Raw genomic sequence first — 19,180 nt, 5'->3', positions numbered from 1 at the left:
GACAGATAGCCACATAGCATTTAAAAGGAAATTAAAAGAATTTCTTAATGGCAACTCCTTCTACTCATTAGATGAATTTTTGGATATAGTAAGTGGGTAATTTCCCAACCTCCACAAAAAAAAATGTTGAGTGTCATGTAATATTTTGTCTAATGTAATATCTTGTATACACACCTTTTATTAACCTGACACGTTCCACATCATTACGAAGTGTTGTATTCATGAACTATGGAACAAGTACTAATCTAATCTAATCCAACAATGAGAATGACTACTGACAAGACAGTCAGCATGTGATAAATACAAGAAATGTTCATTTATGTAAAATAAGAGAAAGGCACCTACAGCAGACTGATGTGCAGAACATAGATCATGTAAAAAGAAACACTATTCACACTAGCTTTCGAGTTCTTGGTCTTTATTCACATACACACAACCACACAGACATCGTATGCACATTCTCATGCTGTGAGTGGTTGTCTTTCCCATACTCTATTGTTGTTGCATCCACAGATTTCCATTATTGTTACACTGAAATGTGTAATTGTTATAATGTTGGTTTCAATATCCAGGCAATCTAAAAAATGTTTATTTTTAGTGAAGTTGATTTCAGTACATAGATAATCTAAGTTTTCCTCTTCTGTCTGCTCAAAGTGTGAAAAAGTTGCTGCTGATGAAGTCATAGCATTTATTTGTGAGGTCTGCAAAATTAAATTTTAAATAGAAAGAAGTAGAAATAAACAGTGAATCATTCTAGTGATGAAATGAGCCACAAATGAAGAAACCACTGATGTAAGCAACTCTGAGGAAGGTCAACAATTTTATGAAAAGGATAGATAGCTGCTCACCATAAAGGTGACACACTGAGTTTCTGACAGACATAATGAAAAGACTGTTACACATATAGCCTTCTGCCAGAGACTTATTCAGAAAAGAAAACACACACACATTAATGCAAGCAGGCAGACCTCAGTTGCACATGGCCAGAGTGGCCTGAGATAGCAGTCACGTGTGCATGACGTGTGCTTGATAGTGTGAACGTGTGTGTTTGTTTTCTTTTCTGAAGAAGGCTCTGGGTGAAAGCTAAATGTGCAACAGTCTTTTTGTTGTGCCTATCTGCAACTCAACGTGTCATCTTAATGGTGCGTAGCAACCTACCCTTTCCATAATATTGTTGATATTCCTATCTGGACTTTCTACTATATGACAAAGGGCAGAGTGTTATAGCCTGGCACATAGGAATGAATGTCTTGGAAATGGAAATGCTGGTTAGCTGCTAATGTAGTGAGCATTAATGGAAAGTGGTTGAAGAGTGGGGAAACTACTAGTTGTTGACAAGATGTTGGACATCCATGCATCATCACAGAATATTGAAGGTCGGAGTCTTGCCCAATCTATACAGGAATGATATGTGGACCTGTGATACAATACCATGCTGCTGCAAGCGCAACATTTCAAAGCACACGGTTCAGTGTACATATTTCAACATGGTGCTCTGCAGCAATCGACCCCTATTACATTTGAATATTAACCTACTGAGTCCATCAATTATGATTTAAATTGGCATAGGGTCATCATAATTGGACCATGGATGAATGTAAACTAGTTGCCTGGTCAAATGAATCATATTTATGACTGACCAAAATATGTACTGTGCCACAGACGCATGCTTGTGGGGCAGTGTTATGCTATAGGGGACACCATCTGCGCTTGTAAACATGTAAAAAAAAATTATCTTTTTATGCTGAAACTCATTTCTGATTAGAAAATGTTTTTGAACTCACATTTCATGAGTAAATGCAATAATACAGTCTGTATAAAAATGTTTACATTCTTAAATCATACATAAGGCATAATGTAAGCAGAGTTTTGTTGGTTTGGTGCTTACATTATTTTTAAGTTGGATATTCCTGTTGTCTTTATTTTGGTACTGAAAATCACTTTCACTTAAACATTATATACCTGTATTTTCCAGGAGAATATTTCTGGATGTTTCAGAACGTGTCAAGTTTCCATACACCCTCATTGCTTCAATAAGGCATTCCCTGTTGTTAGAAGACAAAACTTCCAGAAGAGCTGTTAACAAAATATTGGAAAGGAAAAATGTATTATTAGTTGACATTACGCTTTTTTTGCAAAATATAAACTGAATAGTTAATTCTTGATTGAATGTAATCTCATAATTATGAAAAGTTTTTAAAATATAAGAAAAATATAAAGTAACAGTTTAGTTACATTATCTGTGTAAAAATGCATTATCTGTTACACACATAATAATTACAATAGAAAATAAGGGATGAAAAAACAGATTGTTGCTCATCACAGAGAGAAAGTGTTGAGTGGCAGACAGGCACAATTAAAAAGATTGCTAGATATTAATCAATTATCAGACAAGTTCTTTATCAGACACAAACAAAATGAAATTCACAAAAAATTCACACAAACATAATTCGCACACACATGGCCACTGTCAGCCCCGGGTCCAAAGGGCCTTATCGCCTGGTGAGCAAGCACAACTCATGCACGCATGACTGCCAACTCTGACAGCTCAGAGCAGAATGCAACTGTCACATGGAATGAAAGCAGCATCCTGATCGCTGCAATAGAAACACTTCTTTGCTGCCAATCCCTCCAACCAAAGCCAACCTAATTCCAACATTGAAACCTGCCTCTCCCAGTTCATACTGCCATGTCATATATCAGCCCTGCTGCAATCATTGCATGACTTTTTACATTAGCATTACAGCCAACCATCCACCAGGGTGAATGGCACTGTCAGATTATTGCCAAGTGCAAAGTAGACCACCCTGTGGCACAACATGCAGTTCAACACAACCTGCTTGATTTCAGCAGTTGCTTCACAACCCAAGCCATCTGGATAACTCTCCTTCACTGCCAGCATTTCTGAACTGTGCAGGTGGGACTTATCCTTACAACATATTCTCTGTTCCCATAATTATCTCAGCCTCAACCTATAGTAACATACAGTCCCCACATCCTCCACCCAAAAATTTCCACCCCCTTTGTCCTATAACCTCCTCCCCATTCTCTTTTCCCACCCTCTTCATTTCCCTCACTCTGCCAATGCATCTGCCAATCTTTCCCCACTCCTCCACGTTTAGTTCCATTTTCCACACCTCCCTGTCCCACAACATCCTTGCATTGCACTTGTTGGCCAGACAATGCTACCCACCCCACCCCTCATACACTGATATCCCTTCCCCTTCCCCACCCCTCCAGATTGCTGCTTTCATTCCACATAATAGTTGTATTCTGCACTGAGCTGCCGGTGTTGGCAGTCATTTGTACGTGAGCAAAATTATTATAGGACTTCCTGTCACACAAGACTACCTTCCAGCCACAGGAGGTAACAGGGACACCAAACATGCTAGGCAAAAATAATTTGTCATTATACCAGCAGCCCACTGTAGAGGTCGCCAATGGCAAGGAATACATTACACATCAATCATAATGAGCAGCCAGTTCGATGGAGCTGTTCTATGGCAGATATCTGCAATTTCATTTTTGCAATGTAAAGCTGGAGTCAGCCTCAACAATTCCTGCTTGGCATGCCTTTCATGCAACCTCATTGTCAACAGAAAGTGTGTTCATTTCCCATTACAAACAAAATTATTTTTAAACCAGGATTTTATGTGTCCACTCGACAGAGTGCTCCCAAATTAGGCTAGTCCAACATTCTTTTTATCAACATGTATTAACAGGTACACTAAAACACAGAGAATCAGCAGCAGTCCACTAGCAACTTAGTAGTGCTGCATTTGGCAGCAGCAGTCAGTGCAGGGCAGGGTGGTGCTTTTGCTGCTGGAGTACTGGTTATTCTTCAAGCTTTAATGTCCCTGTTAATACATATTGATAAAAACAATATTGCACTAGACTAATCTGCGACCACTCTATTGAATGGGCATGCAAAATTCTGCTTTGAAAATAACTTTGTTTGCAACATGAGACAAACTGATGGTTTCCATTGATACTGGGGGTTGCATGAAAGACTTGATGAGCACTATTTGTCTGAGATAACTATAGCTACACAACATAAAAAACAAATTGCCAATATCTGCTGAAACACCAGAGCAAATGCATGTGATGACTCTTAGAAGAGACCCCCTGTATAAGCCATGCCCAATGATTTAGCCAGAAGTGCATGTTACCCAGTGGAGAGTTTGATGGAGTTATCCAGTGTCTAAGTTGGAAGGAAGCTGTTTGGACCAGTAGATCACCGCATGATGTGAACCTCTATGATAGATTAAAACTATTTGCTGGACCTGTACTTGATCTTGGCTTGATTTCAAGGAGAAGACTGCTGACTGAGCCATGCATCGATCATTGTAGCGAGGGTCATAGCTTCAACCTGCACTATCTGTCTCCTTTGTTACCGAGTGAAAAATTTCTTGTTATAAGCAAATAACTTTGAAGCACAACACATTTCTCCAGATTATATCTAGAAAAACTACTTGGAGAAAAAAAGGATGGGCTTTATCTCTTGTTATCAGAAATGATACCTCACAGGTTGTTACTGATGTCAACAATGATGTGTGCCACTCATTCAATCCAACAACTGATGAAATGCAGTGGAACCTATTGATAAATCACAAATTCAATCTTTAATAGAAATATTTACTAAACTTTTTCAGCAGAAGGGCCACAATGGTTTCATACAGCAGTTAGATGACTACAGATGCTGCCAAATTACACACTGAGGAAGAACTATTCTTGATAATGCTGATACAATGTGGCGTGAGAGCTATCATTGCCGGAATTGATTAATAAAAAGTACAAGGAGATGAATCTAGGGTCATCAACATTTAAACAGTAAATAAAACTGTTACACTCACATGATAACGACATCAGCAAAAGGCGGAGGTATAAAATACAAATACGAGTTTTTCCACAAAATCGTTTCCATTGTATAACAAACCAACATTTACAACATTTAGGGATTAACTAGACCTTACCAACCACCCTGGGTCAAATGAAAGTTACTATTCCACTTCCATTTGGATAATATTTATTCCGATTTTAGTCAAGTTTGTAATTTATGTCTTTTACACAAGTGTGCTACACACTGAATTATTTTCAAAAATGCGTACTTTCTAAATTTGTCTATAATATATTAAAGCAATTTTCAAACAATGGAAAATCTAGGATAGTATGTAACAACATTATGAAAACTAAAGTTGCCACTCACCATATAGCACAGATGTTTAGCCGCAGATAGGCACAACAAAAAGACTGTCAAAAATGAAGCTTTTTTTGCGAATAAGGCCTTCAGCAAAACTAGATGACAGGCAGGCAGGCGCACACACACACACACACACACACACACACACACACACACACACACGCAAATGCAACTTGCACACACATGACTGCTGTTTCAGGCAACTGAAGCCACACTGCAAGCAGCAGCACCAGTTCATGATGCGAGTGTCGACTGGGTGGGGGTTAGGAGGAGGCTGGGGTGGGGAGGGGGAGGGGTAGTAGGGTAGGGGAGGAGGACAGTGAAGTTCTGCTGGGGAGTGTGCAGTGATAAGGTGGGAAGAGGGTAGGGCAGCTATGTGCAGTCGAGAGGTTAGATGGAGGGCAGGGGAGAGATGGGGAGGGGGCGGGGGTAGCAGAAAAGGAGAGAAGTAAAAAGGCTGGGTGTGATGGTGGAATGAGGGCTGTGTACTGCTGGAATGGGAACTGGGAATGGGCTGGATGGGTGAGGACAATGACTAATGAAGGTTGACGCCAGGAGAGTTACAAGAAATTAGGAACTACTGCAGTGGAATTTCCCACTTCTGCAATTCAGAAAAGCTGGTGTTGGTGGAAAGGATCCATACAGCACAGGTTGTGAAGCAGTCACTGAAATGAAGAATGTCATGTTTGGTGGCATGCTAAGCAACAGGGTGATCCACTTGTTTCATGGCCACAGTTTGTCAGTAGCCATTCACACAGACAGACAGCTTGTTGGTCGTCATGCCCACGTAGAAGGCAGAACAGTGTTTGCAGCTTAGCTTGTAGATCACATGACTGGTTTCACAGGCAGCCCTGCCTTTGATGGGATAGGTGATGATTGTGACCAGACTGGAGTAGGTGTTGGTGGGAGGATGTATGGGATGAGTCCTGCATCTAGGTCTATTACAGGGATAAGAGTCATGAGGTAAGGGGTTGGGAGCAGGGGTTCTGTAGGGCTGGATGAGTATATTGTGTATGTTTGGTGGACGGTGGAATACCACTGTGGGAGGGGTGGAAAGGAGAGTGGGCAGAACATTTCTCATTTTAGGACACAATGAGAGATAGTCCAAACCCTGGCGGAGAATATAATTCAGTTGCTCCAGTTGGGAGACGGAGGGAGACTGGAAAGATAAGGCATGGCAGATTTGTTTTTGTACAATGTTGAGAGGATAATTACGGTCTGTAAAAGCTTCAGTGAGACCCTTGGTATAATTCAAGAGGGACTGCTCATCACTGCAGATGTGATGACCATGGGTGGCCAGGCTGTATGGGAGGGACTTCTTGGTATGGAATGGGTGGCAACTGTTGAAGTGGAGGTATTGCTGGTGGTTAATAGGTTTGATATGGACGAAGGTACTGTTGTAGCTAGCTTTGAGGTGGAGGTTAACATCTAGGAAGGTGGCTTGTTGGGTTGGTAGGACCAAGTGAAGCAAATGGGGAGAAGTTATTGAGGTTCTGGAGGAATGTGGATAGGGTGTCCTCACCCTCGATCCATTTCGCAAAGATCTCATCAATGACTCTGAACCAGGTGAGGGGTTTAGGATTCTAGGTGTTTAGGAAAAATTCCTTTAGATGGCAGATGAATAGGTTGGCATAGGATGTTGCCATGCCCATGTTTCAGACCTACTACATTTACCCCATCCTCCAAAACTCCCTCCCACCACCACACAGAATCCAGAACCTAAACAGTCGTGAATCACAGTCATGAACCTTTCCTCCAGAAGCCTTAGGCCCACAAAAATATCAGTCCTTTTAAAAGGCATCACCTTTTTTCCCACTCCCAAATTCAATAATGCAGGACTTGTTAAAGACCTTCTCTCCTTCACCCGGACATTTCAGTGGAAACACTTTTTCGCCACGACCCTACCAATCAGACTCAACCAGAGAACAACGTTGAACCCTGCCTAACTCAGTTCACTCCTCCATCCAACCACAATCCAACCCCACTGCCCCCAAATCACTCCCCTGTTAACTTTCCAGAATTTCTTAACCTTGAACCTTGCCTCACCATTATTCCACAAATCCCTCAACTTGCAAATTAACCTTTCATCTGCAGGAAGAACTACAGTCCACCATCTGATCCCTATCTTATAATCCTACCTGCGGACAAAGTTCCACCACTGTTGTTTTGAACACTACCTTTTCCAACTCCAGACAAATTCCAAGCCAACAACCCCCTTCCTAGTTGCCATGACAAACTATATCCTCGCCCACAGTTACTTCTACTTTGAAAGCATTGATCCAGGGTACGGCTACAGGCACCCGCACGGCACCATCCTATGCCAACCGATTCATGAGTCATCAAGAGGAATCCTTCCTAAACACTCAGAATCCCAAACCCCTCACCTGGTTCAGGATTCATTGATGACAGCTTTGCTATCTGGATTGAGGGTGAGGACACCTTATTCACATTCCTCCAGAACCCAAAAACTTCTCCCCTATTTGCTTCACCTGGTCCTGCTAAACTCAACAAGTCACCTTTCAAAATTTTGACCTCCACCTCAAAGATGGCTACATCAGTACATCTGTCCATATCTAATCTACTAACCACCAGCAATACCTGCACTTTGACAGTTGCCACCCGTTCCATACTAAGAAGTCCCTTCCATACAGTCTAGCCACCCATGATCGTCACATCTGCAGTGACAAGCAGTTCCTTACGAAATACACCAAGAGTCTCGCTTAGGCCTTCACAGACCGTAATTATTTTCCCAACCTTGTATAAAAACAAATCTTCCTTTCCTTATCTTTGTAGTCTCCCACGACCTCCCAAAGTCCCACTGTCTAGCCACAGAGGAGCATTCCCCTCGTAGCACAGTACCACCCAGGACTGGAGCAACTGAATTATATTCTCTGCCAGGGTTTCGACTATCTCTCATTCTGTCCTGAAATGAGAAATGTCCTGCCCCTATCCTTCCCATCCATCCCACAGTGATATCCCGCTGTCTACCAAACATAAACAATATACTTGTCCATTTCTACACAATCCCTGCTCCCAAACCCTTACTTCATGGCTCATAACCCTGTAATAGACCTGTCCCATACATCCTCCCACCAACACCTACTCCAGTCTGATCACAAACACCACCTATCCCATCAAAGACAGGGCTACATGTGAAACTAGTCATGTGATTTACAAGCTAAGCTGCAACCTCTGTGCTGCATTCTATGTGGGTATGACAATCAACAAGCTGTCTTTGGGCATGAATGGCCACCAAAAAACTGTGGCCAAGAAACAAATGGACCACCCTGTTGCTGAGCACGCTGCCAAACCTGACATCCTTCATTTCAGTGACTGCTTCACAGCCTGTGCCATATGGATCCTTCCCACCAACACCACCTTTTCTTAATTGTGCAGATGGTAAGTTTTCCTGCAATACATCCTATGTTCCCATAACCCTCCTGGTCTTAACCTTCATTAGTCATTGTCCTCACCCAACCAGCCCCTTGGCTGTTACCATTCCAGCACTATACAGCCCTCATTCCATCATGGCACCCAGTCTTTTTTACTTCTCTTCTTTTCTGTTACCCGCCCCCCCCCCCCCCCCCTTCCTCTCCCACGCCCTGAGTCATACGTCCCAACTGCACATAGCTGCCCCAACCCTCTCACCACCTTGTTCCTGCGCGCTCCACAACAGACTTCACTGTTCACCACCCCTGCCCTACTATCCCCCCCAATCCCTGTCCCAGCCTCCTCCTTACTCCCACCAAGTCACTACTCCCATCATGCACTGGAGCTACTGCTCGCAGTGTGGCTTCAGTTGCCTGATACTGCAGTCATGTGTGTTTGAGTTGTGTTTGTGTGTGTGTGTTGTCTATTTTTGATGAAGGCCATACAGTCTTGCTGTTGTGCCTATCTGTGACTCTGCATCTCCATTATAGGAATTTTATGAGTTATAATGCAAAAATATGAAATTAAAGAAAACTGGTCATTCTAGGAATTTCATTTTAAAGAGAAATCACAAAACTGATTTAGTAAAGAACTGATATCTTCAAAAGTCATAAGTTGCCATCATTTCATTTGCACAATTACATAAGCACTCACCAAAATTCTGAATTTTGTATGAACTATGAAAAAATGAATTTTATTGTTCCATTGACAAATAATCTTCACTGTGTTGAAAAAAATGTTATTTACTTCACCAGAAAAAATTTCCCTTGATGTAAATTTTTACTACTGTATACTGTAAACAAACCTGTGCAAGTGGAATATGTTGAAATTTCTGAATTTTATATGAGAAATATATATGTGATTTCTTTTGTAACTATTTTGACTCACAGATTTTTATAAGCATTAAAAGATAAAATTTTGCTTCAATTTTTCACTATAATAAATACCAAATATAATATTTATTTTGATAAAGAGACTTCTAAATCATTCTGGAAAATAGTAGTATGTTATATACACCACTGAATGTGTGCCAAGTGGTTCACAGTCATCTCCATGATTATTTAGCAACTGTACATGACAAATTATGCATAGTATGTCTTTTTTATGAGAAACTGTGTGTGAATCATTTTCTTCTGTGTTACAACTGTATGCTTTGTTTTACTGTGAGTGACAAAATAATAATTCAGAAGAAGTACTGTTAATACTGGTTGGTAAAGGGTCCGAAGACCTATTGATGCCCAATTTAGGTGAAGATTGCCACATCTCATGGAAAAGAAGATGAGTAGTGACTTTTTGCCATACTAATTGCCAAACTCAGCTCTGAATAACTCTTTTTTTCTGATTTCTTAATGTGCTAGATTAGCTAATACACTGGCTAAAAAAGTACATAATGTTGATAAAAAGTGGATAGAATTTTATGTAATATTGGAAAGAGAAGCATTAGAACTGGATATAATGAAGTAATGTATAAAATGTAGATTTAATATATGAAGGAACATGTAGTAATGAGTATTTAAAAGTATTTTGCACCTGTTTATTTATTACAGTCATAGATTTCATGTAACATTATTGATTACCAGTTTTGGCTATTAGGAGCTATACTATGGAGACTTAATACGAGGTGCTATCCAAAATTTTCAGCGCTGGTGCTGCCATCTGTTGAAAACCTTAGCTTAGGACTAATGGTCACCATCACCCTTGAAGTAGTTCCCATCCGCATGTGCACACTGGTCCCAGCGCTTCTGCCCCTGGTCAAACATTTTCTGGAAGTCCTGTTCATTGAGGGTGTTTTCACTGCCAGTGATTCTTCTTGAATTCTCTCTAGAGTGTCGAACTGATGGCCTCGAACTGATGAACTTGAGTTTCAGTTTTGGGAATAGTGTGAAGACGCAAGGTGCCAGATCTGGCGAGAATGGTGGGTGGGGTACAACCGCCATGTTGTTTTTTGCCAAAAAGGGGCTGGTGAGCAAGGATGTGTGACAGGGCACGTTGTTGTGATGCAGCAGCCAGTTCCCTTGACGCCAAAGTTCGGGCCGTCGTCGCCGCACATTTTCATAGAGCCATCGCAAAATGTCACAGTAGTATGCAGAATTCACTGTTTGGTTGGGTGGGACAAACTCTTTGTGCACAATTCCCTTGGTATCAAAGAAAACGATGATCAAGCTCTTCACTTTGCTCTTCACCTGTCTCGCTTCTTTGGGTCTTGGAGAGGCCGGGTCTTCCACTGGCATGAATGTTGCTTTGTCTCTGGATCGTAACTATAAATCCAGCTCCTGTCGCTGGTGCTAACCTGTGACAAGAAGGTTGGATCATCGGATGTGGTCTAACAAAGGTCTGTACTGTGCCTTCTGATCGGCGTTCAAGACCCTTGGCACAAATTTTGTGGTGACACGATGCGTGCCCAATTCATCAGTCAACATTTGTTGGCATGTCCCATAGCCAATACCCACTTCATCCGCAAGGTCTTGAATGGTTTGTCATCGATTTGCATGAACCAATTGTTGAAGTTTGGCAACAATGTCTGTCGTTGTGCAGGTAACGGGCCTTTCAGTGTGAGCAACATCTTCGACGTCTGTACGGCTGGGCCTGAACCGAGCATGCTACTCAAACATATGCATACAGTTCATGCTCTGTCCCCCAAACACTTGTTGAATCATTGCAAGGGTCTCCGTAGCACTTTTCCCGAGATTCGCACAGAATTTGATACACATGAGCTGTTCTGTTTGCAGATCCACCATAAAATCGCCACACACCAAACACAGAGTATTACAGAAATCACTGTGGACGCAACATGTCCTCCCAGCTGAATGCCACTCCGCACACTGACTCATCACATATGCAGCTCTCGGCACCTAGCGGTACAAAGATCTACTACTCCTACTTTCCAGATGGCAGCACCAGTCCCAAAAATTTTGGTTTCCACCTGATAAGTGGTGTAACATTACTGTTGACTGCTGTGGCCCCACTATCCACAGGATGTGTTGGGAAGGCGTAGCTCATCTATTAAAGAGTATGCGTATAGAATATTAATGTGACTAATCCTTGAGTACTACTCAAATGTTACGGATCCCCACCAGGTCAGATTAAAGGAAGACATTAAATCAACTCAGAGACATGCTGCTAGATTTGTTACTAGAAGGTTCCATCAGCATGCAAGTATTATGAAGATGCTTCATCAGCATGTAAGTATTACGGAGATGCTTCATGAACTCAAGTGGGAATCACTCGAGGGAAAATGATGCTCTTTTTGCAAGGCACTATTGTTAAAATTTAGAGAACTGATATTTTAGGCCAACTGCAGATTGATTCTACTGCCACCAACATATATTTTGCAGAAGAATCAGGAAAGATGAGAGAAATTTTGGCTCACATGGAGGCTTACAGACAACTGCTTTTTCCTTGCTCTATTTGCAAATGGAACAGGAGCGGACATGACTACTAGCAATACGTGGTACCCTCCACCATGCACCGTACAGTGGCTTGCAGAGTAATGCATGTAGATGTAGATTCTTGCCATCAAGAAAGCACTCTGACAAGACCATGCAGAATTTAAGATATATATAATAAGGGCCAATCTAAGTCACTTGTGATGCAATCAACAGAGTGTGTGGTGAATGTGCTGTCGATTTGACTAAGGTGCTTATATAATGAACTATACTTTTTATAAGATACTGTGTGAAGAGTTTGACAGAGCAATGAAAGACCTGAGTTGAAACAAGGCCCTGGGAGTAGACAACATTCCATTAGAACTACTGATGGCCTTGGGAGAGCCAGTCATGACAAAACTCTACCATCTGGTGAGCAAGATGTATGAGACAGGCGAAATACCCTCAGACTTCAAGAAGAATATAATAATTCCAATCCCAAAGAAAGCAGGTGTTGACAGATGTGAAAATTACCAAACTATCAGTTTAATAAGTCACAGCTGCAAAATACTAACGCGAATTCTTTACAGACGAATGGAAAAACTGGTAGAAGCGGACCTCGGGGAAGATCAGTTTGGATTCCGTGGAAATAGTGGAACATGTGAGGCAATACTAACCTTACAACTTATCTTAGAAGAAAGATTAAGAAAAGGCAAACCTACGTTTCTAGCATTTGTAGACTTGGAGAAAGCTTTTGACAATGTTAACTGGAATACTCTCTTTCAAATTCTGAAGGTGGCAGGAGTAAAATACAGGGAGCGAAAGGCTATTTACAATTTCTACAGAAACCAGATCGCAGTTATAAGAGTTGAGGGGCATGAAAGGGAAGCAGTGGTTGGGAAAGGAGTGAGACAGGGTTGTAGCCTCTCCCCGATGTTATTCAATCTGTATATTGAGCAAGCAGTAAAGGAAACAAAAGAAAAATTCGGAGTAGGTATTAAAATTCATGGAGAAGAAGTAAAAACTTTGAGGTTCGCCGATGACATTGTAATTCTGTCAGAGACAGCAAAGGACTTGGAAGAGCAGTTGAACGGAATGAACAGTGTCTTGAAAGGAGTATATAAGATGAACATCAACAAAAGCAAAACAAGGATAATGGAATGTAGTCAAATTAAATTGGGTGATGCTGAGGGAATTAGATTAGGAAATGAGACACTTAAAGTAGTAAAGGAGTTTTGCTATTTAGGGAGTAAAATAACTGATGATGGTCGAAGTAGAGAGGATATAAAATGTAGACTGGCAATGGCAAGGAAAGCGTTTCTGAAGAAGAGAAATTTGTTAACATCGAGTATAGATTTAAGTGTCAGGAAGTCGTTTCTGAAAGTATTTGTATGGAGTGTAGCCATGTATGGAAGTGAAACATGGACGATAACTAGTTTGGACAAGAAGAGAATAGAAGCTTTCGAAATGTGGTGCTACAGAAGAATGCTGAAGATAAGGTGGGTAGATCACATAACTAATGAGGAGGTACTGAATAGGATTGGGGAGAAGAGAAGTTTGTGGCACAACTTGACTAGAAGAAGGGATCGGTTGGTAGGACATGTTTTGAGGCATCGAGGGATCACCAATTTAGCATTGGAGGGCAGCGTGGAGGGTAAAAATCGTAGAGGGAGACCAAGAGAGGAATACACTAAGCAGATTCAGAAGGATGTAGGTTGCAGTAGGTACTGGGAGATGAAAAAGCTTGCACAGGATAGAGTAGCACGGAGAGCTGCATCAAACCAGTCTCAGGACTGAAGACCACAACAACAACAACAACAACAACTTTTCATAAGCAGATCTTTAATATGGTCTGGACTGGAAAAATCATTTGTGAATAAATTGGGGCAAGTGCCTTTTAGTAGTGAATGTACATCATCTTTCACAAAAGTAGCGATCACTCAGGACCTGTGATGCATTCAAATTAGACCTTGAACATTTTTGTGATTAGGTGAGACTGTAGGTTTTCAACCAAGAAATACTTAAAACAACTACTAACACAAACTGCACAGGGTTATCAGAAATTAATGGCAGATACATTACAGGCAGTGCAAGCATTAGTGAATATAACTGGAACATCTCCCCTTCTGTCAGTGCCTACAGATTCTCCATCATATAATGAGCTAAGTGAAGAATGGGACACTTACTGACACATATTTTTTGGCCAGTCAGATTTTCTTGTCAGGAAAGCCTGAACTATACCACTTACTACAGAAACTGGAACTATTAACTGAGCTAGTGAAACTTGAATTGTGAAGAATATTTCCTTTATTAAAAGAACATTTTTCAACACAGAAAGGTGTTACTGCAGGCATGTTAAGATTATGACAACAAAATAAGGACCCCAATGAATCTTATGTGGACAGGGCTGCCATAAATTATGAATTGCAATTTCAAATGTTTATGTGGGCATAATTATGCAGACTCAAATCAGGGATGCTACAGTGCAGTTTATGCATGATTTGCAAGTGAGAAATCACTTACTGAGGAAATCAGGCCCTTCTCTGATAGAAGTAATGTGAATAGCTCAAGGCCATGAAACGATAGGAGAAGACATCACAAAACCCAGCTCTGAGGCACTGGTTGTGTAGGATACCATGCCACCTCCAATAGGACCTCCACCTTCTCTGACCAGACAGCCATACCAACATCGATGAGCCATCTCAGCAGTAGCACTGTTTCCCAGCTGTAAATATGATTTTCTTTCCCCCCTCCCCTCCCCCCCCCCCACCGCCCCCCCCCCCACAGTGCATGGCCCCATCATCATGCAATGTGCCATGGCTGCAGCAAAAAGGAGCTCTTGCAAGATGTATATTTCAGCAGTTCTGTGGCAGATACACCTCAGCATGTTGGAGTGAACTAAGTGAGTGATAAATCTGTGGAACACTTCTCATAACACAGCCCAGAAAATGTACTCAGATGAGTCCAGTGGCAAACACCCTGTGAGGTTACTCTTGGATACATGTTTTTTCTCCTACCTAAACTGAACTACTTGCTTAAGTTTAGGGTTGGCCAGCTTTATCATACAGCTGAAACAATTCTCTGGGTCTGTGAATGTCATCATGTCCCTTTGCTAGGGAAGTTTCCAGTTTTATTTTCTTCCAACCAACTCACTCATCCAGTAAATATTCTGGTGATAGCTCACCCCAAAGTGGACAATATTTTTGGAATACATTCTTGACATAGTTTTGAATTTATAATTTTTGAAACAATGCATACCATGCCATCCAAAGTGCCTTGACCTCCTTAAAGATTCTCCACGATAGACATCATAAAATCTTCTCATCTAGGTCATACAAGGCAACTGATTTTGAAGTGTACATTACTCTTAAAGTGATGGCTGCCAAGACTTTTTTTAAAGCTCATCTTGTTTTCTTGGCTCTAAAGGAAGTCCTTAGAACAGCTGTGGACAGACTCACTCATGAGGTGTGTTAACGCCTATTCCCCACAGTCAATGGACCGCTCTCCTGGTGACAGAATGCAAACTCAAAAGCACCTTCACACCTTGTACTGATTTTAAAGCAGTGATAAATGCACAAGTTGGGGTGGAAACTTCCCCTCTACTGATCCTGGATGCGCTCCTTACAAAATTAGGCTACAGCACTTCATTCATTAAAACTGACTGTTCAGAGGCATATTTCCAAAACCCCTTGCATGTAGCAACACAAGGTTATTTATAGTCTGATTGAAATTACTTGATAGTTGACCCTTCATGCATTGTAGCTGGTTTCCTTGGAACATAGCACTCATTGTCATGCTCGAACCATTTGCCATTGCCAAACTGCCGCAACAATTAGTCAGTTCACTTCCTATTCTTTGTCTGGCTTTCTTTCTCGATGTATTTTATTTTGTATTTTACCACATATGATAAAGACACAAAACACACACACACACAATGATGCTAACAACATGCACAGCTAACCAAACACTATTGAATCCTTATGCACAAGTTGCAATTCAGCATCATATTTACAGTTACTGTAATCACAGAGATCATCTCACTTTCACAGAGATCGACTCACTTTAGATAAGCTTTGAATGACATTGCATCAAGCCAAATTTTTGAAGGCTGCAATTAATTGTTGTGACTGAGTCACCAGAGTCATAAATACAACAACTTTCCATAGTGTAATAGTGTACTGCAATGTTTAGCGTATAGACCTGACGTATGGAATGTTGTAGGCTAGAATCTCATCAAATGCTTCAAAATTTTTTATTTTTCTAAATCTAATCAAAATACTTTGATTATTATTTTTATTTAATTAATTGGTTTCAATGTATTTTTTTATTTCATCATCATAGTGACTTATTTATTTGCCCTTATTTTTCTTACCATCACTCTTTTTTGTTTGAAGTCTGTTTGTGTCACTGTGCCAAATAGGACTGCTCCTGGGTTGGTAATGTAGCCATCCATGAAGCCAGTGTGTGGAAAATTACAGGTAACCAATGAAAGGAAGAAATTACAGTTTGCTTTTACTGCTGAAACTGAAATTTTTCTGCCTTGAGTTTGCTCATAGAGGTTAGCCTTAAGTGCCTTGAATGAAGCAATAATGATTTGGTTCTTATGTAAATTGTTGCTTGCCACTTTCTTGGATACAATGCACATCAGAAGGCTGTGGTTAGATTAGGCATGAGTTTATCTGCTGCAGTTCACTCACTGATCACTTAAAAACTTCTATTCCCATCATACCTCATGGTGACCACTTCCAATACTACTCCGTGTTACCTGCCATGATTGTGTGTCACCTACAACTGACTGGTAACCAGCAACAGGTGTGGCAATACTGTAGTGGCAAGTGACAGACATCAACTATCAAATAACTTTAAACGAATTATAGTGCTAAATATTGAGTATGTCCTCTACTCTTATAATTGGTTACCTTATGGAATATCTTCTGCCTGTCCCATATTTCAGCACTTTATGGATCAACTACTATAGAGCATTCCCAACTGAGCCACATAAATTGAAAATATTTTGGCCAAAGATCCAACTCAAGAGACTGGCAGCAAAAGGACTTAAATGCAACCTGAGCAAGTGTTCTTTCATGCTGTCTTCCTTGATATATTTAGTGTATAAACTGTCAGCAAATGTACCACAACAAATGCGGGATTATGTCACAGTGATTGATAAAATGCAGTGCTCCACAAATATAGAAGACTTTCAACCATTTCTGGGTAAGATTAACTATTATGGCTGATTGACTCCAAACCTAGCAGAGTTCTCTTAGCCATCGAACCAGCTCCAAAGCATGTTTCAAATGGTTACCTTGCTCTCAGCAGGCTTTCCAGGCTTTAAAAGAATATCTTAAGCAAAGATTGTGTTTGACAACACACTCCTTGGTGTGCCTCTAGTAGAAGCAACTTCAGTGCCCCCACAGTACTTGGGTAGTCCCATCCCACACATACCCTGATGGCACCAAGTGCCCTATCTATACTTCTACAACCTAAATACAATTTATGCAGTCCAGAAATTTAAATTATTCCTTCAAGAGCAGAAATATCAACTTGTCACAGATTATTGCCCACTGTTCACCACCTTTGACTCTAAGTATCACTTACCTGACTGGTCCATCCATCTCCTCCAGCACTGAGTGCTGCACTTGTCTAATTTTCATTATTCTACCCACTATCAAGCAGTGATATTACATGGAAACATTGATGTTCACTCCTGATTTCCTATGAACCCAACTCAGCCTTTGAGCAACATTAACTGGTATGTTACCAGCTTGATTCAGACCTAGATTTGTCCGTATTGACCTTTCCCTTAACATTACATGGCATCACAGCCACTGCTCACACTCCTGCAGGGACCTGATGTTACACTGCCTCACTCGCTTTGTACAACATGGGTGGTCGCACACACCTCACAGCCCCAAATTTTGTCCCTACTTGCCACAATGGAAACAATTACACCTAACAAGGGCTTCTGTTGTCAGCCTTAACAGAGACCACTGTCACACCTTGATTCCTCTCTCTCTTATGCACCTTGCCCATCAGGGCAAATCCTGAATGAAAAGTTAGGTACTACACCACATATTCTGGCCAAATATTGACTCCAACATTGTTAAAGAAGTGGGGATCACCCAAGATGACATCTTGGGGCATGTCCCACTCAAGGAGAAACTTATGACGTGGCAGGGTTTCCAAGAAAAGCCAAAACTAAAAACAGGAAAGGCTTGGACCCAGGAGAGGAATGAGCAGTACTGAGAATGAATGCAGGAGCGCTGGGCAAACATCAGAACATGTAAAGCAAGACAGTTGAAATAGCATGGTCCAAAGATGGCCTATACAAAATGAATGAATGAAAATAAGCCTTTCACTGTATCACTCTGTTGCCGCACAGAAATGTAACCCACAGTAACGACCCACTCAAAGCATTAGACAGTGCATTTGCATCAGATACCTGCCAACCACGTATTTAACTACTAATTATCTTGTAGATAACTGCCTCATTGTGGGATTGTGATACTAGCTTGGAATCTGGGTTATTTTCTTGCACAGATAGTAAATTTATTCTCACCTAACTTGCTGATCATTTTATATTGCTGCTGCTCACTTGGATGTAGGACAACAGAAGTTATTACTGTGTTAGCTGAAACAATAATGGAGGAACAGATATGGGCTCATAATTGTAAAACAACAACTGCATGGTACAAAACACTGTTATTTGTGGTTGATGCACTTCATACACAGGCATGTCTGCTTGAGGGATAAAGAAGGGACTGATTGATAGGACACATTCAGAGTATAACGGTACAGCCTCCCCCTAGATTCATATGAAATGTCTGATACCACCTTTTTTTATGCATCCGGGTGGTTTTCGGATGATTCAGTGCTTCCTGGAGACTTTTGTGTGTTTTGGATGCATTATTCAGTTCAATTTTCCAAAATACAGTTTTTTTATTCAGGAAGGACATATATTATCATAATTCTCTATGGATGGTTGTCATTAACAAAATTATGTACAGGTTTCAAATCAAAAACCTAGTTCAGAAGTTGAAGTAAGAGATATTTAGTAACAAAAGTTATGAGGCTGTGGAAATGTTGGCATAAGTGGCTGGCACGTCTAATTACTGTAATTGCAGTTGATTGTTGACTTGACACAAAGAACCTCATTATCTTGAGAAACAGCTCAAAATTGTTATCA

General features: G+C 40.9%; 1 protein-coding gene across 1 annotated transcript in view; it reads right to left on the bottom strand.

Moving 5' to 3' along the window:
• The window catches only part of LOC124711611 (armadillo repeat-containing protein 2), a 184,276-nt gene that overhangs the window by 49,322 nt on the left and 115,774 nt on the right, over window positions 1-19,180 (bottom strand). The window contains exon 14 of the mRNA XM_047241775.1: window positions 1,963-2,076. Within this exon, the coding sequence (XP_047097731.1) occupies window positions 1,963-2,076 (114 nt within the window). The remainder of the gene's footprint in view (window positions 1-1,962; window positions 2,077-19,180) is intronic.

Source organism: Schistocerca piceifrons, chromosome 8, assembly GCF_021461385.2.
Source record: "Schistocerca piceifrons isolate TAMUIC-IGC-003096 chromosome 8, iqSchPice1.1, whole genome shotgun sequence".
Classification (NCBI taxonomy): domain Eukaryota; kingdom Metazoa; phylum Arthropoda; class Insecta; order Orthoptera; family Acrididae; genus Schistocerca; species Schistocerca piceifrons.
Note: the sequence above shows the minus strand (reverse complement) of the source record. Positions and strands in the feature narration are given on the sequence as shown.